The 26,455-nt window shown below is 40.6% G+C and overlaps 1 protein-coding gene across 2 annotated transcripts in view; it reads right to left on the bottom strand.

The window, feature by feature from the left end:
• fndc1 (fibronectin type III domain containing 1) overlaps positions 1 to 25,857 on the bottom strand; it is a 38,720-nt gene extending 12,863 nt beyond the window's left edge. Inside the window, exons 1-14 of one of the 2 annotated variants that reach the window (XM_034230700.1) lie at positions 25,785 to 25,857; positions 19,049 to 19,243; positions 17,629 to 17,697; positions 10,562 to 10,798; positions 10,267 to 10,365; positions 10,016 to 10,133; positions 8,668 to 8,855; positions 7,934 to 8,041; positions 7,424 to 7,612; positions 4,819 to 7,329; positions 4,550 to 4,665; positions 4,251 to 4,362; positions 3,765 to 4,109; positions 714 to 788 (exon numbers count right to left, since the gene is read on the bottom strand). In XM_034230700.1, coding sequence (XP_034086591.1) covers positions 714 to 788; positions 3,765 to 4,109; positions 4,251 to 4,362; positions 4,550 to 4,665; positions 4,819 to 7,329; positions 7,424 to 7,612; positions 7,934 to 8,041; positions 8,668 to 8,855; positions 10,016 to 10,133; positions 10,267 to 10,365; positions 10,562 to 10,798; positions 17,629 to 17,697; positions 19,049 to 19,243; positions 25,785 to 25,857 — 4,435 coding nt within the window. The remainder of the gene's footprint in view (positions 1 to 713; positions 789 to 3,764; positions 4,110 to 4,250; positions 4,363 to 4,549; positions 4,666 to 4,818; positions 7,330 to 7,423; positions 7,613 to 7,933; positions 8,042 to 8,667; positions 8,856 to 10,015; positions 10,134 to 10,266; positions 10,366 to 10,561; positions 10,799 to 17,628; positions 17,698 to 19,048; positions 19,244 to 25,784) is intronic. The other variant, XM_034230709.1, reaches the window with a different exon arrangement.
• Between the last annotated feature and the right edge of the window lie 598 nt (positions 25,858 to 26,455).

Genomic DNA, 26,455 nt, shown 5'->3' with positions numbered 1-26,455 from the left:
CAGTGAGAGGAATCCAATTAGTTCCTTCTGCTTTCATCACTGTTTTTTTCCCCCCGTGCCGCATCAGCGGGCCTTGGCATTACATCATGGTCCAAACACATGCACCCAGCCTTGAGCCATGGCAGGGAAATGCTAAGAAAATATTGTAATGCTCAATGTATCTTTTCAAGCCAACCCCCTGAAAAGAAAGAAAATATGAAATTGTGCTCACATGCAACAGAATTTCTAAGAGAATCCAAACACCTGTGGTGAAATCATGACTAAAGCTCTCATCAACTAAACCCTGCAGTTTACCATTCAGCTCGTGTTTGAACAAAGCCAGGGTTTATCTATTACAATACAAAGCAACTTTAAGAACAGCAAATAAATTGCAGTCAATCATTAACCAAAACATTCAGTTCAGCTTAGTAATGCAGTTACATGGTCCAGTTTCTGGAATAAAAGTGATTTAAAACAGGCCATAATGGAAAGTATCCAAAAGCCAAGCCATAAAACAAAAACCAAGCCAAACAAACGTACAAGAGGAGAAAGAAAGTGACGACCACAGGCAAGGCAGAGAGGAAGACAGGAAGAGCTAGCAAACACACCCACAGACAGATAAGCAATAAACAAGCAGTGCGGTACGCGGTCATCAAACAAGGTGCATATAGTGCCGTTCAGGAAACCCCGGCCCAGTGGCGGAAAGTCGGTGGGAAGCCAAACTCAGCCAATACCTTTCTCAAGAGCTAAAGCATCAGGCACCATGGTTAATGTAACCATGTGGTCCATTTCCATTCCTGAGGATTCCTCTGTCAGAAAAGTAGAACAAGCTGTAGCATCACATGACCATGTACACATTTCTGATCTGGCACACACATAGACTCACACCCATACATCCACACACCAACATACATACATATTCCAGTACCAGTATCATTTTGATCTTGTGTTGCAAATTCCCTTTTGGCCCCACTTTCTCTATTTAAGACCTTACAAGGAAAAACAATTCTAGCCGTCGCAGTTTATATTTGAGCTTGTTCATATAACAGCAGGACTAATAATGAGCACTGAGCTGCAACAGTGGGAAAAAAATCATTATCATAATATTTTGTAACAGTGGGCAACGTTTACTTTAATACGGTGTGTCATCACAACATTAACATTTGGACAATATTATGAGAATTTTCTGTAGTATAACGAGATGTTTGTACAGTATAATAAGACTTTCCATGGGACTTTATCCGTTTTTATTAGGATAACAATGTCTCAGAAACAACACTGAAGATATAAATCAATGGTTCTCTCGCAAACAAAAATAAATATGTGTAGGGAAACACACACTAAAAATGTATTTATGACTTGGCAAGATTTCATTAGAACCACAATATTAAATGAGTTCCTCCAAATGTTCACATAGCTAAAGCAGCCTTTTCAAACTTTGTCTTATTATTTATAATAATAAAAACGAACTAATATGGACCATAATTTGTACGTTTATGATACACTTAAAGTTCATGCAATGCAATAAACAGCGGCAGTTCTACGCCCACAGTTATATTTGTCTTTATGGTATACTTTTATATAAAAAAATCAAAGTTTCTTTTTAGTGTTTTGGTTGATTGCAAATCTACAACTCTGAACCTACACTCTAAAAACGAATTCAGGCGACCTTTCACCTCCACTTAATGAAATGCATGGTTGCAAGATAAAAATGTGAGTTAATTGATTTCGATAAACATTTTAAGTTGCAAACATTAATTTATAAGTTGTGTTGACGTAATAATGTTGGTAATTACATCAACTTAATATTGTGTGTAATTTGAACTCTGATTTCCGCGTTAATTGAATTAAAAATAAATTCAAGTTGTAGTAAGTAATGCAATTGGCTTGATAACTTAATTGTTCTACACCTTGAGTTAAGGATTTCAAGTCCACTCCCACTTAACATGCCTGGACAAGTTCCCACAGTTAAGACAAATAGAAATATACAAAGGACATTTTAAGATGAGTGTCATATTTTGTCATTCAAATACAGTAGATAGCCTTGTAGTTGCACTGTATGGGCAAATTGCTGTTTGACCAAAATTAGCAGCCTTTGAACTGTGAATAGTTCTGTGAGAGGATACAAAGTAGTAGAGGCTACTGTGAGAGTAAAAATACTTTGGTTACTATTGTGATATCGCTTTTTATTAAAAATGAATCTCGTGAAGCAGATCAAGGACATGGTTCTTGAGGTAGGATCGTTATTTAGAGTTGTCATTGAAATGCAAGTTGTTGGCAGTCACCCATTCAGAATATATTAATTTAGGTAATTTCTCTTTTTTTCCTTTTTCAAAAATAGCACAATACAATTGAAGTACGCAGAGAACTATAGCCATCCGCTGCCTTGTCGTGTACCTTGGAGAAAAGGAAGAGGACCTTTTCAAGGAGTTTAGCGACGTAATTAAAAATCTTGAAATAAAATAAAATCCATGGGCACAGTGTAAAAACACAGGACAAAAGCACTGCCTTCTGTCAGTTACATTTCGAAGCATATTGCACTTTTGGCCACACCCCAATCAATAATATCTTAGCAATGTTCAGCATGGATAGGTGTTAACAGCAATGGCATGGGAAAAGGATTGTGTAAAATTTGAAAAGTGGCTTCTGCTGAGAAATCAACCTAAAAACTTGTATCCCGAATGAGGGTAATTAAGTACATAAAACTTAAAATTCCTTTTAAATCATACGGTAAAACAAGCCGGAACAACTTAATCTTTTGAATAATCAACTTCAAAACTTGTGTTTATGCTACCAATTATTAAGTAAGTGGTAATTAAAAACACCTCTGATTGTAGAGGAAAAGCCTTCTCCCCTAACTCAAATAACTTTGTTGCTTTAAGACAATTTCATTAGAAGTTGTCTTAACTCAATAAACATTGATGCAAACTGTTGCGTTGATTTTCTTTGTTGAGCCAAGGCATTTGTTTTTAGAGGGTATAGACTTGGTTTAGTTTAATGATTTTTAAATCCCCCACCATATGTGCTGTAATAACTATAATAGCCATGCTTTGTGTGGTCATGAATGTGTGTATGCTTCATTCATTGTCTTTGTGCAATAACACTTTATTATTATTTTTTATTATGGGCACTTGTAAATGTCTATAACTATGTAAATGTATCCTGTAAATATAATGTATAATGTCCTTTATTGTTTTATGTTTCATGTGGAACCTATATGCTGCAGGTCTCCCTTGAAAAAGAGATCTATGATCTCAATGGGACCAATCTCGTTAAATAAAGGTTTGAAATGAAATGAAATGACTTATAGCAACGTTCAACTGACAGCTCGTAGTGTGTTTGAAATCAGCAGCACTCTGACCACAGCCAGGCCTCAGATGTGGAGACTTACATGTGGTTTCTGTGGTCTCACATAGACACACACACACATCTACACACATACATACACACACACACACGCTGACCAGATCAAACAGTTAGCACACACTGTTACAGAGTTATAGTGCTCTGTAAGGAACAGACAGGAAACACTCTTGGCCTTGGCCTCGATGGGTTTAACAAACAGTACAACTGAGATATTCATTGAAGTCATAATTATTTATGTTCACTATTCTGGTTTTAAAATACTTTTCTGAACTTGATTACAGTTTTGTGGGAAAGCTATTTACAAAGCAGTCGAGGCACTGCAGTATTTTCATTCCTTAAGCATTAATCTTTATTTAAATCCATCTTTAAAAGTGCTGTCTGCATTGTATTATAATTAATTTAGTGTCTTTCAGTCTCACCTTCTGGATAACAGTCCAATATTCCTTCTGGATCCAGCAGTGGGTAACCGTACTCATCTGTTTTGGAGAAGGTACCAGGTGGACAGGTTGGGTAAAGTGGTGCCGTGGTAGACTCTATGATCCATTCAGTGGTGGTGGGTTCAGGTGTGGTGGTGGTGGTAGTAGCCCTGGTTGTGGTGGCTTTGGTGGTGGTGGTTGTTCTGTGGTGATGACGGTCCAAGCCAAGTAAAGGTTTCCCTCCAACCATGAGGATCTTGTCTTTTGGGTTGACCACAGGTTGACTGTCCCGGCCGTGGCCAAACAGAGCCATGCCTTCCTGGTTTACCAGGGGGCTGCCCAGGTGGTCTGGTGGAGTGAGAAGAAAGGAGATGGGTTAACAGCATATTTATTACTTGTCTTGAACGATTAAAGCACATATTCTTATACATATCAAAGCTGTATACCGTGTGTTTAAATATAATGTAAATATTGACTGAAGCATATTACCAAAGATTGTTTGTCCGTCCTCTCCAAGCACCACTCTCTTAGGTTTACCCTGTGAGTCCTGGAGAACTTGTCCCTCCTGGTTCATAAGAACTCCTCGCTCCAAGTCCACCACCTGGAGAAACACAAATATTTGCTTAATCTTTACAGCAACCTATATAGAAAAATCTGAACTCTTGCCTCATCCTTAAGAGATTAGAGATAGACAATAGTTATTGTACTATTCACTACTCTTTAAAATAGATCCAGTCAACATGTGGCATTTCAAAGTTATGAGTTTGTAATGTAAGAAACATAGTTACCCATTTGGATCCGTCAGGTCCTGTGATAAACCTTTGACCAACAGCCTTGTTGGTTCCATGAGAAGTGGGGGTCTCTTTATCACTTGTTGCTATCAGATTGGGTCGTCCATTTTTACCTTACAATAATACAATTTAAGATAAGTATTCAATGATTTACCGCTGAGATTATAACACATATACATATTATAATTAACTTTTTTGCAAATCCTTGCACCTTTTCATATATAGAAAGGTGGCAGGAAGTCATGCATTATATCAATCGACATTACCGTTTCCATTGACTTGTCCTCCATTGGGTAGTTTCCCTCTAACGATGGAATAGCTAGACCGACCCCTCTGGCCGCTAGACCTGTCTATAGATGATGATGAAGATGCCGAGGACGACGATGTAGACTGGGAGTTGCCTCCAATTAATCCCCCTGTCTTTGTCACAGTATTGCCACTGGCAACGTCACGATCCGAGGTCAAAACTGGCTGGGGCATATTTGAGGAAGAAGCGGCATCAGATGATGTTGAGGAGCCATCAGATTTTGAAGAACCGAGCCTTGAGTTCTGTGCTCTGAACGGCCTGTTAGCAAGCAGAGAAGAGCGGACCCTCCCGTTGCCCCCCATCCCAGGACGGCGATAAGGTAAAGCACTTCTCGCTGGTAAACTAGGTCTTGTCCTGGAAGCAGTTTCCCTTGTATCCACACTCTCATTGTCCTCCAAGTTTCTGTTTGCTGAAGGTAAAGTAGGATTCCTTTGGGCCGCTGTAGGATCTGCAACTTTATCATTGTTTCTACTTAATTCTCTACTCCTTTCATCAAGATAATCCTCATTCTGATCATTACTATCTGAAGTTTCCCTATGGACGGGCACACTTGAGTCTCTATGTCCACCTGAGGAATGAAGGGATTCAGAGTTAGAAGAAGTGGCTGCCCCAGAGGAAGATGATGAAGAGGATGAGGTAGTTGGGTTTCTAGAATCACTAGATACTGTATTGTGATTGGTCAAAGGAGGCTTTACAGAACTTTCCCCTACTCCGTTCTTTAGGGAGTCCTGCTTCCCTAGATCTGCACTTGTCTCCTGTATTGTTGATACACCGGCAGCACCTGTAGCCCCTGAGACCCTAGTGGGTACCCCCCTCGAGAGGGGTCTGCCGGCCCCGACTGAAGATGACGTCCTGGTGGAGATGGGTCTACCTTCCTGCCTGGAAGATGAAGCTCTCGTCCCTTGACCAAACCTGCCTGGGTAACGGTTCTTTATCCTGGGAAACCTTTCAGCAAATGAGGGGTTCATTCTGGTATGAGGAACCACAGGTTTCCCATTACTGCTATCCTCCTTTCTTTCCTCCTCCCGTCTCACCTCCACTGTGGGTTGTGGTTTAGAGCTTGAAGTCGGTTCTTCAACTTTGGTTAATTCCGCGTCTGTGTTTTTGTCATCACCGTCATCATTTCCATTGTTGTATGTTGTATCTCGCTCAGGTGATGTGTGTGAGCTCTGTGTTTTTGGTAGAGTTGCAGGGCTGTGAGATCCTCTATGAGATCCTCGGTGTGAAGTTGACTGAGACGAGCCGGCGCTGTCTGTGTTGGATGGGATGTCTGGACTGCTATGTGAAGTGGATGGATTGCTGCCTGAGCTCTGGGAAATTGTAGAGCCTTCAGGCTTGGACCCTGATGATGACTGTGATTTGTCAACATTATATGTGTCTGATGTAGCCTGGCTGTGGGTTCCACTTCCTGAAGGGGACCTGGATGTGGCTGAATTTAAAGTATGTCTTGTTCCGTGGTTTTGAGTCCTGTCTGGTAAAGTCGACTGTGATGCTGAACTGCGTGTGTTTGAAGTCCTGTTTGGTAAATTCATCTGTGAGGTGATGGCAGGTTTGTTACCATTCAGCATTCGAGATGAATTTCCTCTAAACAAAATCCCAGGATTTCTCCGACTGAAACCATATCTAGAGCCAAAACCAGACCCATTGGGGCGCCCCGCTGAAGCTGAACCTCTACCGACAGATGTGGCCCCGGTCTGCTGTGGATTTGTCTCTTTTAAAACCGTAGATGATGGTTTTGTATGTGTTAGGATCGGTTTATCAAAGGTGTCTTTGCTCTCTGGGTATGCTGAAGCCACGTAGTCCTTTCTACTGGCAGCCGACTCTTGAATACGTGAAGATGAGGATAATGAGGTTGAAGAAGGTGAGGATGATGCTGAAGAGGAGGAAGAAGTACCAGAAGATGAGGGAGATGAAGAAGAAGAAGAGGATGAAGCGGCCTTGGATCCTGGTTTCTGATGGACCCGGATCTTGATGGGCCTTCTGGGCTGTGGACGTGGACGAGGTTTAGTTGGAGAGGGCGTCGAAACTTTGAGGCTGGGGGTCACTGTAGTTAGAACCTCTTCATCATATACTAATTCTTCTTCAAATTCAGGGGAAGCATCATTGTCTGGGACGTTGGTCTCTGGTACAACCTCTATGGTTGTCGTCTCTTTTACTGGAGTAGGCGTTGTGGGTACTTTCTCCTCTTCTTTCTCTACTTTATCTTGAACTCTTCCTCTGGATGACCCTCTGTTCTTGTCAGACCCCCTTACAGAGGACAAGATGCTTTGATAGGAGCGTGACTGGGAGAGGGGACGTCCACGCCTGACAGGTGCAGCAGGCCGTGGCTGAGGGGTTTTTGTTGTTGGTTCTTCTGGCGCCTCTGTTGTTTGGAGATCCGATTCCTCATGGTCTGTATCCTGTTTGGAAGGAGTGTGGCTAGTCCTGCGGCTGTCTTTGGTTTTTGAGGATGACGAGGCCCCGCTGCTGGCTGGCAGTAGACAAAGGTTGTTGTAAGTTTAGGAATAATACACATTTTGAAGCATACATGCACACTCATATTGTGTAAAGTCGACTGTGCTTACATCCTGGCATGACAACACTGAGCATTTTGCTCTGGGGGCCCTGGCCCCTCCTGTTGGTGGCTCTGATCTTGAAGATGTACCGTTCTCCCGGTGTGAGGCCATCTACAGTGGCTGTGGAGGTGCTGCTACCATACGTCACACTTTTCATTCCAAATGGCTTCATAGCAGGAGCATAAGACATGATGTACTCTGTGTGGAGGTAGAGCATGAATAACTGTTAAGAAAAAGACTGAAGGGAGGTAGTTTGAACATTACTATATTACCACTATAACATTGTAGTAATTATTTATTATTGTACAATACATATTATGCATCAAGGTGTCCTGTGACCTGCTTTCTGAATAGTGTGTGTTCTTATCTGATTACAGCACTAACATTGACAGTCAGTACCAAATATCCCAACCAGTGGAGAGCACTCATAAAGCGGGCACTCAAAATAAAAAAAAAACCAAGGATTTTCTAAACTGATTTGTTAGCCATCAGGGATTCAATAATTCCTCATTGCCTCACCTCTTATCCTCCCATTGGGTTCTTCAGGTGGATCCCATGTTGCTATGACAGCAGTTCCTTTCCCTCTAAGTGGCTTGACCTCGAAGTTCTCCGGTGGCCCAGATGGAGCTAGTAAGTGAGAAGAAAATAAAACAAGTGAATGGGAGAGACAGCAGTGAGGGGGGGAGGGGGGGCAGCAGCAGGAAAGAAATCAGAAGCAGCACAGAGGGAGCAGGGTGAGGAAATTGCTGCTTAAAGAATGTAAAAACAGCGAGTTTGTGCCAAGAGGTTTCAACTGAAGGAAGCACTGCTGCCATACATTGTGAGGAGCCTCCCCTTGAGATCATGTATGGTAACTGCAGATGGATATCTGCGCTCCGGGCCAGGCAGTAAATGTTAACATTCCAATGAACTGCAGCTCAGGAGCTGCTATGACACGGGATAAAAGCTGCAATCATGACAGAGCTGCAGCCAAAGCAGGAATCAAATATCATTGGGGGTTATAGGCAGTGAATGTGATGAAGTGTGGTATGATGATATAAGAAGAAAAAGAGCTAACTGACATTGAGGTATGCAGGACTGAATTCTTCTCTGCAAGAATAAATTCTATATTTTTATATGCTTTGAAAAATGCAGGGTTTTGGCTCTCTCTAGCTATTCCTCTGGACTCACTTCACATCACTTTTCCTACATTGCTACCGCCACAATGATATTCAATAAGCAATTCTCAGCAGGCATCGGCAACATGTGCGTACCTGACTCAGGGGTTCTCTGAAAGACGGAGACACTCCACTTTCCATGATTGTCTCCCTGAGAGATTCTGACAGAGAACTCGTACATGCCGTCAGCAGACAGGGTGTCTATCAGCATCCTCCTCTGGGTGCTGTCCTTGTACTCCCAGCGTGCCGACTCACCCTTCTCTCTGTACTTTATTGTGTAGGATCTGGATTAAGAGAGAAAATATGGATGTTTCATTGCAGTCTTTGTCTTTATTTCACATTATTTCACAGTAGTAGTAGTAGTAGTAGTAGAAGTAGTAGTAGTAGTAGTAGTAGTAGTTGTAGAAGTAGTAGTAATAGTAGTAGTAGTAGTAGTAGTAGTAGTAGTAGTAGTAGTAGTAGAAGTAGTAGTAGTAGTAGTAGTAGTAGTAGTAGTAGTAGTAGTAGTAGTAGTAGTAGTAGTAGTAGTAGTAGTAGTAGTAGTAGTAGTAGTAGTAGTAGTAGTAGTAGTAGTAGTAGTAGTAGTAGTAGTAGTAGTAGAGTAGTAGTAGTAGTAGTAGTAGTAGTAGTAGTAGTAGTAGTAGTAGTAGTAGTAGTAGTAGTAGTAGTAGTAGTAGTAGTAGTAGTAGTAGTAGTAGTAGGTAGTAGTAGAACCTTTATTTAGCCAGGAAAATCAATTAAGAACAAATTCTTATTTTCAATGATGACCTGGCAGGAGGCAAAAGGCTTCCTGAGGAGATGGGGGTTGGGAGGAAGAAAACAAAAAGACAGCTTTGGGGGATCTTTAGCAGGATGTTTGTAGCTGACCGGGTGTTGTGCGTCGGGGGTGGGCGGATTTTCAGTAATTGTGTGAGGTAGAAGGGGGTGAGGCCCCAGGAGTGTTTTGTAAACAAACATCAGCCAGTGGATGTTGCGCCTGGTCTCAAGAGAGGGCCAGTTAGCCAGAGAGTACAGATCACAGTGGTGTGTCCTAGGGGGCATTGGTGGCGAAGCGGATGGCGGAGTGATACAGAACGTCTAAATGATCGAGAGCTCCTTTACACGCCGAGCGGTAGATGGTATCGCCGTAGTCGAACAGAGGAAGGACAGTCATCTGGACCAGAGAGAGTTTAGCAGATGAAGTGAATGAGGAGCGATTCCTATATAGAAAACTGAGTCTAGCTTTAACCTTGGTCTGAATTTTGGAGAGATGTTCTGAGAATGACAGATTACTGTCAATCCAAAATCCAAGGTATTTATAAGATTTAACTATTTCGAGGTCCCGGCCATCGGCGGTCACAATAGTGCCAGTTTGGGAGGCACCACTGCGGCCAAGCCACATGATCTTGGTTTTAGTGGTGTTCAGGACCAGGCCAAGGGCAGAGAGATGTGACACAGATCTTACCTGATATCCTCTGGGCCGACCTTCCCCATCTCAACAGCAGGATCCACCCATGAGATGAGGACCGACTGAGGGGACATTACCCTGACACCGATGTCCCGTGCCTCATACTCTGGCGGCTCTGGAAAACACACAAAGAGGTAGAGAAAAACCGTTTGTTTCTCATAGGCTAACATGTCTACCAAAGATGTGCTGATGAGCTATTTTGATACATATAAAGTGCAAAGAAGCCAGATCATTCTCAAGAATAATACCTGGTTTGGTTGTTTTGGTTGCGATTGCTCTGTTGGCAGGTGCGCTCCGTCCCATGGGTTTCTGTGCCTGCAGTGACACCACATGAACGGACTCAGAGGCTATGAATAGAAAGGGATACCAGGCACGGCCAGGGTTTACACTATGGAAACTAAAATAATACAAACTAAATATACACATTTGCCTATTTTCATTATAAAAATGGCTAACATTACTTTAAACATCATATTGTACTTGAACTGAAAGCTTTGCCCCTTTAATCTGGTGGTTACAATTGTAAAATGTGAGTCCTCTTACTTAGTTTGGCTTTGTTTCGGTTTCTCTGGTCAGATTGAGGCTTGGTGTGGTGTTGGCGTCTCCTTTCCAGCGGGGGGGCTCTTGCCAAAGCCCTCTCAGGCTGCCTGGACCCTGAGGAGGACTGAGGGGCCCTCCTGTGTGTCCTGGCATTGGAAACGCCTGATGGGTGGGCTGTTCTGTTCACCCTGGTGGGCCGCTGTACCAAGGATGTCTCAGTTTGCAGAGACCTGACCGGACCTGTTAGTGGGACGAAAAGGTAGGGAAAAGTTAGAGTGCACCGAAGAACATTTATGACCCAATACTTCATTCATAATCTGCTCTTGATTTGGCTTTTAGGCCTTGTTGAAACTAACCGCCACGAAAAATCATTGTACTTAATTGCTACACTCAAGACACGACCACTAAGTGATAAACACATAATTACATGTCACTTGTATCCAACACTGTCACTTAACATGGCCACTTGTCACAAACAGGACATGCCATGGAACCGCACCACGTCCTCAACATGTCGTCTGCTCCAACTCCTGAAGTCCTGCTTTCAATCCCACCCTAGTTGTAACTCCATCTTGGAAAACGACTCAGACATGGACTCAGACTGCCAGACATTCCGCCTCATTTGGCTGCGGTGCTGAGAGATAGCATTGGCTACAAAACTAAAATACTCTTCTTTCTCTCCCCTCCTCCCTCTATACCTCCTTCATCCGTTACTCATAATTACTGTCAGATGAAGAAGTATCAGCCCTGATTCCCATCAGCATAGCTGCATGCACAGCTGTGTGCGTACTGACAAGTCATCTGATGTTGGAAAGTGCATTTGATGAAATTCAAAGTGGTTATAAGGACAATATAATGATATGATGAATGATATCCCCTTTCAACTAACAGTACGTTTGCCAACTGTGAATAATTTTCCAAGCGAGGCCACCACGCCCAAAAAGTTTTCTTTAGCTAAAGGGTTTGAAAAGAGAGACAAGCAGAGTTTTACTGCTGGTGGGCTTCTTCTGTGACACTTTGTATATGTGAGGAAACACAAATGAGACAGAGAGGATGTGAAGGGGAGTACAAAAGCACACAAGAAAGGCTGTTTGTTGGAGTGCTCCATTAGTGTCTCAAAGTGTCTCGCTAAATCCTCACTGTGCCCTGCTGCCAGCACAGCTGAGAAGATCTCTCCTCCTTCGTAGATCTGGACAATTTGCTGTTTAATACCGCAACACATCTCTCTTTCTCTTTGATGTTGCTTTTCCGTCTTCAAATCCTCCTCTCCAACCTCATCCCGCACCTGCACAAGTGGATAATCTGCTCTGTGTCATTTCAAGAAAATGAATTTAGACAGGAGCCAGTTAAACTTATCATGATTACACCAGTGTGGTTGCCTGTTTTATCTCATTCACTACAAATCAAAAACTTACATTTTTTTCATCAATCATCAAAGCTATCACTGTCCTACCACTTAGATGCTTTTGAGGCATCACTGTTAACAATAACCATAACAATAACATAGGACAATTCTCTGTCTTATATGTACCTACACAAGTTTCTCTCGTTGGCAAAAAATAAATAAAACATTTGGTTTCAATCAGCCTAAATCTCCTTTCCCTTCCTCTTTTCTCTCTCTGGAAAGCTGTCGCAGTGCATATTTTGGCCCGGGTCATCACGCCGCGGACCACTAAACCATTGACTCAGTACTCTCATTTGCCAAATCCTTTCTGTTTTTTCCTGGAAGCTGGATGGTCCGAGGTGCTGTGAGGCAGACAGACATACCACTGATAGAGCGGAGACCCTCCTCAGTGTGTTCAGACTGATACTGAAGAATGATACTGTTGAGTGCTGACTCAATCCCTCGACAGAAACTGTATAAAGCAACGTTTTTTCCACTGTCTGTGACATTTACCCAACTTCACAGGCAAGTCTAAACTTTGCAAACATAAATGGTTAGGATTGCTTACATTTCTCAGTTTAGCCACAGCTTAATGTATACAAACAATGTGGCAGAACTTTCCTGGAGGCAGAAATACTCAATTAGTCCCAACTAACAAAGACAGTGGCAATAACTCTATATCAATATACATCACTTACAGTATGCTCAGTGGCTTCATTTATCATTTACCTTCTTTCATGAATGAACAGTACTGTTTAAACAACTTGATTTGTAAACTGGGTTTATAAGCTAACCTTAAAGATAACGTCTGCTAACGTTTGATAACATTTCTGAGTTGGCATTTGGTTTGGTAGCTTTATAACAGCTGTCAATGTTCAGCATTGTTGGCTCATAAACGGATTGTTAAAATATTGTCATATGTTGAAGTGTGTTGTTCATTTAAACAAATAATGGAGACAGACATGTATTACATGTTTACTGCATATAATGGCTTAATACAAAATGCCTGGAAAAAAGTGTTTGCCATATTGTCCAGTCTGACTTTTAGAAGTAAAAAAGGATATGCAAAAGCGCTGGTCTTGAAGATCAATTCAAAGTCAGGGTTGAATACATATACATATAATACCACTAGTATCCAAAAGAATAAACCGATAAAGCTACGTTTATAGCATTATGACAGTAACAAAAGAAAAACACTGCCCGTGTATTAATTTGCAGTTATTCATTATTTTACTAGTCTTTCAGTTAGTATAAGACTTGTAATATTACCTAGGATCATGAAAATGAGCCGGTAGCTAGCTCGATAACTTTAGCTATTACAAAACGTGTGAAGTGTGCTTGCAGGCTTTTTACCATCTTGATTCTCCCCTTCCGCTTCGCTAGGATTACTTTGCCAGAAACACAGTGGGTCTTTAGCTCCATTCACTGAGGTTAACCTCAACAAATATGATTAGCTGTGTCTCCAGAGCAGCTCTGCTTTAAACAAATAGAACTGAAACTCCAGAGCAGCACAGTGGTTCGGTGGTTAGCTGTGTCGCCTCACAGCAAGAAGGTCCTCGGTTCAATTGCTGGTCCTGATCTTTTCAGTCTGGAATCTCAATGGGTTTTCTCCCTGTTCCTCACCGCGGCATTAATATATGCCAAGTCAAGTGGTTTGGAAAGACCAAATTGTGCATGTGGAACAGTTTGAACGCGAGTACCTATTTGTGTTTGCCCTATGGTTGGCTCATGAGTGTTTACATGACGCCTGCTTTAATGTCCAGATGCCCCAGGAATGCACAGAAATAAATACATAAGAAAATATTACAGAAAATGTAGTGTAATAGTAAGATTCCTTAAGTCTGCCTCACTTAAACAAGAATAACCTTTTATTTCTAAAGAGCTTGAACAACGTTAAATCAATATTGGAGCTGCAGAAACTTCTAATGGATATCTTTCTTCTATTATTTAATGAATTATGTCAAAACATCTTTAAAAATAACATCATAAGTTCATAGAGCCCTACAGTATGTACTGTCAACCCATTCTCATGGCATTTCGTGTTCACCAACACGATTTTTAATCTATTGATTCATGTTCACCAACACGATTTCCCCCTTTTTTTCGTGTTGCACAGCACGATTTTAAAAGCAATGTATTTCTACTGGTAATGTGTTTCGTGCCTGCAGCACGTCTTTTTCTCCGGTCGAGTCGTGGAAGACCGGAAGCTGTGTGGTTCATAAAAACATGTTCTTACTCAATATCAAGCCACAATTATTGCTTTTATTTTAAATCGTATAATTTCTGACTTTTGTTGCCATCTGTGAGGAAAATAAATGGGGCTCAGAGCCTCAGGATACTGAAATCTGTATTTTTTAAATCTTTTTTTCCTTCTAATTTGTTATTCTTTTCAAAATAACACACTGTTATTTACTCAACAATAACACACAATTATTCTTGCTTTTATTTATTGGTTTAATTCCATAATCTCGGTTTTTTTTGGCGTCCGTCAGGAACTGAATTTCAAAACAAAAATAACCGGAAACAGACGTAGGCCTCTAGGAGTTTAGGATGGCCGAAGACACTACACTACCCATAATCCCCAGCTATCGTTTAGGACTACAGTCCCCGTGATTAATCTTCAAACTCTGGGATTGGAGTTGGAGTGGCAGTGCGCCAAGGTTACGCCGAGCGTCAAACAGCTGTTTGAAATGGAACGAAACCACGCCAGACTATCCAAAACTGGAATCGAACGCCCCCCCCAGAACTACACATGCTGGCTATTGTGTTTCACAAAATGTTCTCTATGGCACTTCTCTACTGACCGTTTTCGTTTTTCCCACAATTAGAAGTTGCAAGTATTAAACACATTGGTGTTATCAAATGTAAAACATATAATGAATAAATGGGTGAAAATCGCTTGTGTCCATAATGCGCAGCATTAATACCCACATGACAGCTCATTGTTACTTTGTAATTCTACTCCACTACAATTCAGAGGTTAACCTGGTATTTTTACTCCACTACACTTATTTGAGTTACTTTCATTTCATTTCAAACCTTTATTTATACAGATAAATCCCATTGAGATCATCATCATCCAAGGGAGACCTGCTCAAGTAGTTCCACATGAAACATAAGTTCCCCATGAAACATAACACATGGAGTCACTTTGCAGATTCTGATTAATTATGTGAAATATAAACAACCCTTAAATCAGACTTTAGTTACACCTGAGTAAAATTCAGGTAAGGTGATTGTCAAGTGCCAACAATCAGGAGAGATATTTGATGGTTGGTGCTTGAGAAGACTACACATGTATCTGCAATTGACATGAATGGAAACGAGTAATAAAGTATATTCATTACTCGTTATTCTCTGACTGTATATTATGGCTATTTTGCACATCCCTTTCAAGATTTCAATATTTTCAAAGGTTTATTTACATATCATATTATACACAACTACGGCGTAGTTATGCAATGAATGAAAAACTTGGGTCACAGGTTCCTCAACAGCGCATTACAAGACATCTATCAATATGTGTGTATACCTCCACCATTAAACTGCCATATTCTGCACATTTCTTATTCTATCTACATACATAAGAGTATAATTCATATGTATAATATCAGTTAAAATAAGTGCTTCAACATAGTTAACATTGCAGGAAAGCAATATATTAGACGTTAAGTACTTTGTCAGGCTTAATATTTATCTGCAGATAGATACCCCCAAAGTTTTTTTCTTATTTAAAAGAAGACCTTAATCTGTTATTTAATGTTTAAATAAAGGTTAATTTGTTTTTCTGTTTTGCACCTCCTCCTATTAATATATTTGTACATCCTGCACTAAACTGTTTTATTGTAGAGATCACTTATAGTATCTTCTTGATTTTTTATATTCTATATTTCTATCACAGACCTTCTACTTCCCCCCTATGAAAGTATGTACTCTTAATATTTTTTTAATCAAATATAACACATAAAAACAATAATTCAATAACGTGCTTTAACCACTAGGCGGTGCACACAAGGTACACACATCCATAATAACTTTGTATTATTAGTGTAGGACACTTATTTATGTACAACATCTGAAGATGTGTAGTTTTATTCATGCTTTCACATAATTTTACAGCATATTGCTATACTATTTCAGACTCAGTATTTACATTCTTATATTCAAAGAAAATCAGTAATATCTTTAAAAACTACAAGTCCTTTTATATCAGCTGTGCACCGTTATGGTGTAAATATAACCTATCTATGAATTAGATCAAATGTAAAAGTCAGCCGAATTAGTGTTGATACTGCAAGGAGATGTATTGTGTGAAGAGAAATTGAAGATGTTGTTTAATTGTTGATATATTTATGATCCACGTCAAGTATTCAGTTTCGGCGGCAGTTCTTCAGTTTTTCCAAAGGTCTTCTCATCAGGGCTCTATAAATAAAGAACTACGGCAGATCTGTAATATACAATGCAGCCGAACCGTGTATTACAATGCCGTTATGTGATGACTTTCAAAGAGAAAAGCAAGAGCACTCGGAATTAAGTATTATTTTATTCTTTTAAAATGTTTTCCGGATTTCATATAATATAAACACCAAATCCCAGCATGCATTGCGGCTAAAACATCCAATCATCGAGCTTAAACCATAGCTGAGGATCTTGGGTAATTGCTCGAAATTCCTACCTCTGTTTCCGGTTATTTTTATTTTGAAATTCAGTTCCTGACGGAAACCCCCCCCCCGAGATTATGGAATTAAACCAATAAATAAAAGCAAGGATAATTGTGTGTTATTGGTGAGTAAATAACAGTGTGTTATTTTGAAAATAATAACAAATTAGAAGGAAAAAAGATTTTAAAAATACAGATTTCAGTATCCTGAGGCTCTGAGCCCCATTTATTTTCCTCACAGACGGCAACAAAAGTCAGAAATTATACGATTTAAAATAAAAGCAATAATTGTGGCTTGATATTGAGTAAGAACATGTTTTTATGAACCACACAGCTTCCGGTCCTCCATGACCCGACCGGAGAAAAATACGTGCTGCAGGCACAAAACACATTACCAGTAGAAATACATTGCTTTTAAAATCGTGCTGTGCAACACGAAAAAAAGGGGGAAAATTGTGTTGGTGAACATGAATCAATAGATTAAAAATCGTGTTGGTGAACACGAAATGCCATGAGACTGGGTTGGTACTGTAGGGCTAATCAAAGAGCACACCTTTGGGAATTGAGAGAGTGTGTAGCAGTTCTTAATGAGAAATTACAGTTTTTTGTCAAAACAAATTTAAGAAAATGTTGAATCGCTTGACTGCATTGATAACAATGTCACCACAGTTACTCTTCATGTAATTATGTGATAATTTAAGCGACATTCATTAGTTAAGGTGGCACAACTTTAAAAATAAATGTTACATTTGAATCACTCGACAGAAAAACACACCTAGCCGAATAGATGGGAATCTATGAGTCAGAGACCAGGAAGTAACTTTTACGGGACAGAATAAGTGAGCCTTACGAACACAGCACTGTGACTCATCGTCACATTAGATTTGGCGGTTCCTTTTATATCCACGATGACAGCAGCAGGTTCAAGCAAACCCCTTTTAATGGATTTAACCACACAGTTTTAAATGTGCGACTTTTACTGAGAGTCATGTATTGTTGGTTAAGATGACATTAAATAAGGTTTACCTGCTGATGAGTTTCTGACAGGTGCAACGCTCAACACAGCAAAGCCATCCAGATTAACCCATTCGGGATCTAAAAAAATAAAACAAAAATTATTGAATGATGTCAAGAAAAGAAACGTGAAGTAACATAACAAAGTTAAAGAAGAACATCTGATTTACTGAATCATTTGTACAGTGAACACAAGTTCAATTCGAAATGTTGTTCTGCTTTTTATGGTCAGCTTTTACATTTGTGTAATCTACTTTCTCCTCTTGTCAGTGAGGAAAAAAGTTCAGTTTTTTTCTTTATGTCTCCACCTCCCACCCTGTCCTTACTGATAAGTCATCTCTCTGTTTGTGTTGTTCTAACAGCGGTTGGCCAGACACATTAATGATGTGGAGGCAAACAGCAGGGTGTTATTTATGATGACTGATGCTGCTCTCATGCTGCTGAGAGAAGAACACACGATCTGCAAGGAATTTCTGGAAAAGCAACACTGAGACGTGCTCCTCGGTTGCCAGAGACTCATGGAGAGACCGCAACAGCGCGCACGAGGCGGCACACACACCCATATAAACACAAAGGATGATGTAGATGCATATTTGACACACTATACAAGACAATGCATGACTCAACACTTGGCACCACCCTTTCCCCAACCACACTCGCCACCAAACACACTTATGTTGCACACACACATGCACACACACACACACACACACACACACACACACACACACACACACACACACACACACACACACACACACACACACACACACACACACACACACACACACACACACACACACACACACACAGCAAGTGACCACAACACAAGGCATCGGGTTATAGGAGTGGAGCTGGGTTTGGTTGGATGTGGAAAGGAAGGGTTGGCTGCAGACTCTGAGCCGCTGATGGAGTATGGCTCTTAGAAGCCAGGGACAGAGAAACAAAAATGGAATAATGACAAAAAACAGGCCAGACTGTGTCAACACTGCAGAATATAGAAATATAAAAACCTGCCGTTTAACAAGGAGGGATTAGGAATTAAGAAGCGATATTAAAAATAATGTCTTTCTAAAGCCTAAAATAATCTCTGTGTAAAAGCAAGGCAGGGAAATTACGTCCACAGTGCTCTTTTTGGCAATCTTGGATGACAACACATCCCAGATTTATATTCCCCCTCTTCGTTCTTGGCACTTGTTTTGACAAAGTGCAGAACTCTGGGATCTGAAAGCTCTCTCCATAGTTTAAGCCAAATGTCTTGTTCCTGCTTTCTGTCCATTTATTTTCCTCTTAATGACTTTTTGTCGAGCAGTACTGCCACCACTCCCCAGGTCCCTCAGGAACGTCCACTTGTGATTATTTGAAGTCCCTCTTTCCAAACATCTTGCTCGCACACTCTCCTTTTTTGACTGTCTCTGTGTTTCTGCCTTACCTACATCCTCCATTAGATGAGGGCTACTGTCCTTTCCCATTTTAGCGAAGCGATGAGACCTCGTGGGTTTGTTGGAGCTGATGACGAAGCGGTCCACAGGTCTTCCATCGAGATGAATAGACGGCTCCCAGCGCTCCCTCAGGCTCTTATCCACAGATGTCTGTTTCCCATTATGTGACCGTAGGGGCTTCTCTGCTGCAAAACAAATGACGTCAGGATAAATTGTGTCTGTAAAACATTTATTTTGAAAGTTTATTTAAAGTTTATTTCTCCTGTCATAAAGGCTTCTTGCCCCTACACATTATGACATAAATGTTAGTCTACTGTTTAAGCTGTTACAGGGGTGGTTCTAGGGGAGGGGTAGGGGGGGCCAGTGCCCCCCTAACACTGACCTCTGACCCCCCTGTGGCCCCCCTAAAAATGAAAAGTGAAAAAAATGTATGATTTATTACACGATTTATTGAATGACGGAATAGACAGAACTAACGTTATTCGTCATTCTAGTCGGACCCATTAGAGCGGTGCACTCAGGACCCATTAGAGCGGTGCACTCACTTTCACTGTCCGGCTGAAGCGCGCGAAAAACAAACACTTTTCATCTCGGATCATCAGAGGCTGTTGCATCCAAGAAAGACTGATTGCAACCTACGTTTCGAGAGACTACCACGATAATTGAAGGTGAGTTAAACTATTGTATCCGTGTAATTGTAGATCTAAAGTAGAGATGTAACTGTTCATTGCCTTTCTTTTTACATAAATATGATATGGTGTTAGTGCAAAAATTGTACTATAACTTAAGCTGAAGCTAACAGTAATAACTATAAGATATATCTGAAATAAATAAGTGTACTGAAACAAATACCAGTAACTGTATTGCATTGTTTTCTTATGCGCAATTACTTCATACTGTCTAGTTCTCTTTTTCGTCCTGCATTTATTGTGCCCCTCTCAGAAAATAACTGCCCCCCCAGTGGCCCCCCCAGTCAAATTGGTCTAGAACCGCCACTGAGCTGTTAATAAATCTTTTCTGCAGGGCCACCTCAACAATTCCCCCTGGATTTATTATACTTGGCATTCAAAGTAACTCTGATTCAGATGAAGCATACGTGTAAGGCAGCTCTGAAAAATACAAACTCATTTGATGGTTAAATAAATGAGTGAGGATTTGTTTGGATGGCTCAAGGCTCAGGACAATAAGCAATGTTCAGTCTCCCTCTTGGCTCGATGTACTGTACACAAAACAAAGAAAATAGTTACCACTGCTGTGTTTTGGACCAAAACTCTTTTCTCTTCCTTTGGTTTGCATGCTAAAGCAACAGCAAAAATATTCAACAGACCATCAGTACACCCAGATCATGAAGTAAAGTAACCATGAAGAAACCACTGAGAATTATATAGATTTTATCCCCAATGAAAATGTAAACAGGATAAATTATGAAATCAGCTTCTATGCAAGAAGAAAAAATGCCACAAAAGGAAATCCATACAAGGAAATATTACAACAAACAACCATTTGAGAAATTACAAATAGCTGATTCGTACGCAAAATAATGGCATTGTGCCTGAGAGCTTGAATGGATGTTGAAACCTCAGCTGACTCTACATCTGTTGGGGACATATGGAAAAATGTGATGCATAGTAAAAAAAAAAGCACTTAATAGTTTACAACCCTGACCCTATGAACTATACAGAAAACCTCAAATCAATCCATGTGCAAGTCATTCTGTTCCTCAAACAGTGGACCATTTTTAGAAGATGGTTATACAGTTAGAGACTCTGATATCAGGATGCTACCAACACTAATTAAAACATTCACATACATGAATCATTAATCTTAACTAAATCAGTGGTGATATTAACACCATATTAACACCACTAACAGATTTGAATGTGTTTTACCAGCACAAGTTAAATTGGATGTTACTTGCAACACCAAATGCTGCAAATGACCAAATGACACAAAGACAAATATGAAACAGCTGTTACCAACTTGAATTAATAGTGTGCTTCAATTATATACATTACAAGTTACAGTCCATAATAATTTGGAGTGCTGTCTTTGCAAGTCTAATTTGACCCCATTGTTGGTCTCCACTGACTCCTGAAGGGTGTCTTACATTTAGCACTTGGCAAAGAAAGAACTAAAAGTTGTTGAAATGCTTCAAAGATTTGAGGGGATAAAGCCAAATGTAGAAGATCTTCTTGAAAAAGACAAGAGTAGGGTTTGTTTGCATGCTCATTATTCACCCCTGTCACATATAATTGTGAGTGTTGTCAAAACATCATAAACAGCTGCTCCTTAGGACTGTCAGCACTCCCCAAAGGTTAACAGCAGACGTTTTGGTTTAGCATCTTCTCAAAATCACCTCATTGCTCTGAGTTCTTGTTGTCTGCAGGTGTGCACCCAGCTGGATCTGCAATTTTATTTCTCACATTCATAAAAACTTGCCGCTAAGGCCTCGTGCGGTCGTTTACAGATGGTCGCAACTCTTCTGTGGCCCACAATGTTGTTTAGTATCTGCTAAATGGTTGTCTCCTCAGTGTCACCACTGATTCAAACCAGAGTTTATGAATGAGTTTGAGAGTGTTCTTCCAAAACAACATGCAATCCTTACTCATTTTATCCTCATTTATGCAGGGTTACAGTGGGGTCAATTTTATCGTCTGTTCGTGGCTGACACAAGTCTGGACACACTTCTATCCCTCCTTCCCTGTTTCCAATGAGGCCATGTATTACGTAGGAAGCGATCTGCTCCTCTGTCCAGACATCATTCTGGGATTTGGCTCTCTTTGGAAACGTGTGATCCAAGGGTAAACCAGATATTTCTGATTACATCAATACTCAGACCTTCAAGCTGAGCAGATGCCTGATTTCCATCCAAGAATAAACAGTTTGGGAAGCAGTTAAGCAACTGAGTGGTTGTAACATCAGAGGTAGGCTTTGTTTCAGGGCATCTCCATGGGAAACCAGGTCAATAATATAACATTTAACAGACAGACAGACAGTAAGTGTGTGATTGGATTAGACAGTGGAAAGGAATAAGTATGTGAAGAATGAGGGCAAGGCCTGAGGGTGATAATGTCACAGTTTCTTTATAAAAAATATATGTGTGTGTGTGTGTGTGTGTGTGAGTGTGTGTGTGTGTGTGTGTGTGTGTGTGTGTGTGTGTGTGTGTGTGTGTGTGTGTGTGTGTGTGGTGTGTGTGTGTGTGTGTGTGTGTGTGTGTGTGTGTGTGTGTGTGTGTGTGTATGAAAGAGGGAGAATCAGACAGACACGCGTGTATATGCATGTGTAGTTTGGTACAAGAAGCATATGCAGGTAAGCCCTGAGGTCAAAGGACTCCTGTAAAACTGTTCCAGAAAATACTTGCGCTCATGCTCACCCCCCGCTCACCCCCAATGAGTTTGCCATTAACCCCTAATAACTGTCCTCTTCCACAAACTCCCATCAACACAGGATCACAGGTGAAGGAGTGTGTGTGTGTGTGTGTGTGTGTGTGTGTATGTGTGTGTGTGTGTATGTGTGTGTGTGTGTGTGTGTGTGTGTGTGTGTGTGTGTATGTGTGTGTGTGTGTGTGTGTGTGTGTGTGTGTGTGTGTGTGTGTGTGTGTGTGTGTGTGTGTGTGTGTGTGTGTGTGTGTGTGTGTGTGTGTGTGTGTGTGTGTGTGTGTGTGTTTGTGTGTGTGTGTGTGTGTGTGTGTGTGTGTGTGTGTGTGGGTAAGATAGTATGTGTGGAGGTTATCAAGGTAGTAGTTCAGTTTCGAGCTAAGACTGTCCTGTCTTTGACATTTTTAAGAATAAGACTGAAGTGATAAACAAAAGTACTAGATCTTCATAATTTGCTCTGATGGCATCAAAAACTGGTGTTTTCTCTCAAATAACTGTAGGACCTGGAGGCATGTACAGTAATGAAAAGGTTATTACTTTGTATTATGTTTATTGCATTGCAGTAAAAAGGGACTGGACAATTCAGAGACCTTACAGTGGAAATACTTTGTAAAAAATATGTCCAATGTTAACAGCATGTTTTGTGGATTATCATGACTGACTGGTCAGATATGAAAACAGATATGTTGCCGTTGAGAGATGCTGCGTGTTAGTTCACCTAAGTGATAAAATGTGTTTTCCTGTTTATTTTAATAAACCAACCTTCTAAAGTTATAGTCTGACATTTTCTACACTTTTGTACTTTCTTTTTTTGCAAATAGTTAGAGAAGATCAACATCACCAATGTCCTTTAGATGAGTCAGATCTGGCCAGGGGCTACAAACACTGTTCGCACGTCTGTTAGCCTTTAAGTCCTCTGACCTTTGACCTTCAGTAAACTCTTCCCAGCAATCAACTTTGTCATAAATCCAACACATCAGACTGAGATCATGCCTATAGGCACGCTTGCACATAAATCACTAAACTGTGATGCTAAATGCTGTCATTGTTTAAATGATGACTTAAGCCTAATTTAAAAGGGAAATATGACTGAGAACAACTTTAATTTAAAGCAACAACCTGGAGTGAGTAATTGTTTAACTTGGGAGGGCTATATGCATTCATTTTAATATTGTATGACATTTGACATTTACCAATAAAAGCCGGCTAGTACAATCCGAATGAAAATACATATTTTGCAATTCCAAATAGGTATTCAATGTCTCTTTACTGATGAAGACTGACATCTTTACAATGTTAGTTTATGCTATTTCTTCCATTAACCCACTTAGTATGCTGACATGAAGTGTGCTGTGACAGGTGTGCTCATGGCCCAGGTGGTACTTGTTTAAACATCTGGCATGACGCCTAGAGTTCACATCATGACACGAGACAAGCCCTCGCGGGCAGGTTTGACAGGCAGCCAACTGGCAGGTGGGTGGGGAGACTGGGTCAAGCTATACCAGGTCACAGGTGACCAAAGACAGTGTTGTGGAAAATATTTGAAATATTCGATCTGCAATGGCTCAATGAGTGTCATATTTTCCAGATGCAGAGTTATGACATTCCTAATTCAGAACATTTTCTTCGAGATCTGTCTCGGGTGCTTCTGCTGAATTCCAGCATGTTAAGTGGAGCAGAGAAATTAAATTCCACTGGCCTGCAAAGACATGATTCCCTCTTTCCCCTCACTCTCTGTCCCATTAACACTCTACACTCTTTCCAGGAGTTGATGGACTGTTGCTGTATGGAAGAAGATGACATTATCTATTATCTAAATACTCTATGTTTCTGTTCTCTTTTTGCGCTGCTCTTGTCAAGGTGTCCAGATATTCCTGAGAGCCCAATTTCTTCCACTTTTCTGAAACATTCTAGACTGACAAGCTGATGACATGTGAGTGGAGAAAGTTAATGAGTAACACTCTCCTCTCCCATAAACACTGCTGTCAAAATGCCCGAGAGGAGGACGTTTAACTCCAAGCCGCTCCAGTGGAGCTGCTCAGTGGCCCGCAGCAGTCAACTGTGGTTGTGTTAAGTAGCTCCCAGGTGTGAATGTATGTATAAGTGAATGTGCGAAGCAGGGTGTTGCAGGGAAAATGGTCAGAAAATACTTCCTACAAGATGGAAAAGAAAACGACTAAAAAAAACATAACAAACAGCGTATATTCAGAGAAAGCAATGACATCATGCACTAAGTGCTCACAGTTGAGAAGGAAGGAGGCATATGGATCAACTGACAATATAGTAGACTGAGTATGTTTGAGAAAAAGGGAGAAAAAAAGACTGACTGTAACGTGGCCTTCAAACTGAAGCCAAAGGGCCAGCTTACTGTCGCCAGGCTTTATGGCACTTTTGATATTTTAGACATTTTCACTGTCTGGAGGTTGGGCTTCCTTCCCTCCAAATTGATTTTACAAACATAACCTTAACAACTTTTAAAACATGTGTGCTGTAGTCTGTGCCTGTCAAAGATGTGACAGTGCTGACATGCAATTAAAAAAATCAAATATATGAAATTACAATTTTCTTTTTCATCTTTATCCTATCAGGGGTATTTGACCCATTCCTGTCTAATAACTCATGATTGATATGACATTTAAAGCATGCATCAAAGTGTGAGGGGGAAAAAATGTAAGCACCCACTTATTTTCTCCCATGAAACTGAGTTTCACAGGCTAGTTATTTATCACCACCCTCAGCCAGATTAGTCACCCATTTGGCATGATACCCCTCAGCACAAAGCACAATGGTGCAGAAATATTTATATTCTGATAGTTGATCAGCTTCTCCTGCATCTGCCGTTTGAGTTAAGGAATATTTCCATGACTGCTACTATCATATGTTCCCCCATAAAGTAACTACATTCAATATAGCCTGTCTTCTGTATTTGCTGTAACTGTTAACACTTTGTGCACATTGTAAATCGAACTTTACACTCTAAATGAAATATTCTAATGCATGATAAATGGCTACAATTGATCTCATTTTTATGTCAACTTTCACAAAAATGTCATCTGCAACAGCTGTGGAAATCTTAAAGGCTTCGCGCACACATGTACGCGCGCACTTAGACATTATATATTTTTCTTTCCATTAAAAAATAATAATATCCAAATTAATGAGTAGAAACTTCCTGTTAACGCTGCAAAACGTACAGCTTCCATCAATAACCTGCAACAACTTTCAATCAAATTTGATCCATAAACCACAAGAGGAGAAAGCAACAGTGTCCGAGCAATTATCAAACTGAATTACACACGAGTGCAAAACGTGCACCTGTTCAAAAATATTAAGTAAACAAATCTTTTACCTGACCATCCGCATCCAGGTGCGCAAAACGTAAGGAATAGCGCCAAGAGGGTCCTGCTTGCGGCTAAAGCCATAGTGAGTGTGGCGCTGAGCTGCGGAGCGGCGCAGCAGCTGGATGCAGAGGGCTGGGACACTCCAGACCCCCCTCCCCCTCCCCTCTCCCGATGGGACCGCTGCCTGAACTCTCAGCTTCTTATGTCAGCAAAAAAGTTTTAAACACCATAATAAATATCAAAGATCAAACTCTGCAGGCGATTCTGATTTGAAATAACTGATCACATTGTGAAGTGGGCTTTAACTGTAATGTAAACTGTGAGGCAGAGTGCTGTCTCTGAAGACTTATGTTCTTATAGTTTTCATTTAGTAAAATTAATTTCATTTTAAAATTCCCATAGGAAAAAAAAATGTCATATGCCTGCAAACTGTTGCATTGTGTCTCTGTTTTTTGGATCAAGTGATAGTCCAACATTGACAAAATGTCTCCCCCTTCAGGGAACACCACTGATTTCACCCTAGAGGTCTGGTAGCAGGTGGAGGGATACATTAAATGACTGCGGGGTGTAGGCTAATACCAGAATCAGAATAATGCAGATATGGGTTCTTTAACATGTTGTCCATAAATGCTCTTTTCACCTTTAAGCCCAAAACACACATTCTCCTCCTGGTTTAGTT

This window comes from Gymnodraco acuticeps, unplaced genomic scaffold, assembly GCF_902827175.1.
Source record: "Gymnodraco acuticeps unplaced genomic scaffold, fGymAcu1.1, whole genome shotgun sequence".
Classification (NCBI taxonomy): domain Eukaryota; kingdom Metazoa; phylum Chordata; class Actinopteri; order Perciformes; family Bathydraconidae; genus Gymnodraco; species Gymnodraco acuticeps.
The sequence above is the reverse complement of the archived record's forward strand: the minus strand, read 5'-3'. Positions and strand labels throughout refer to the sequence as shown.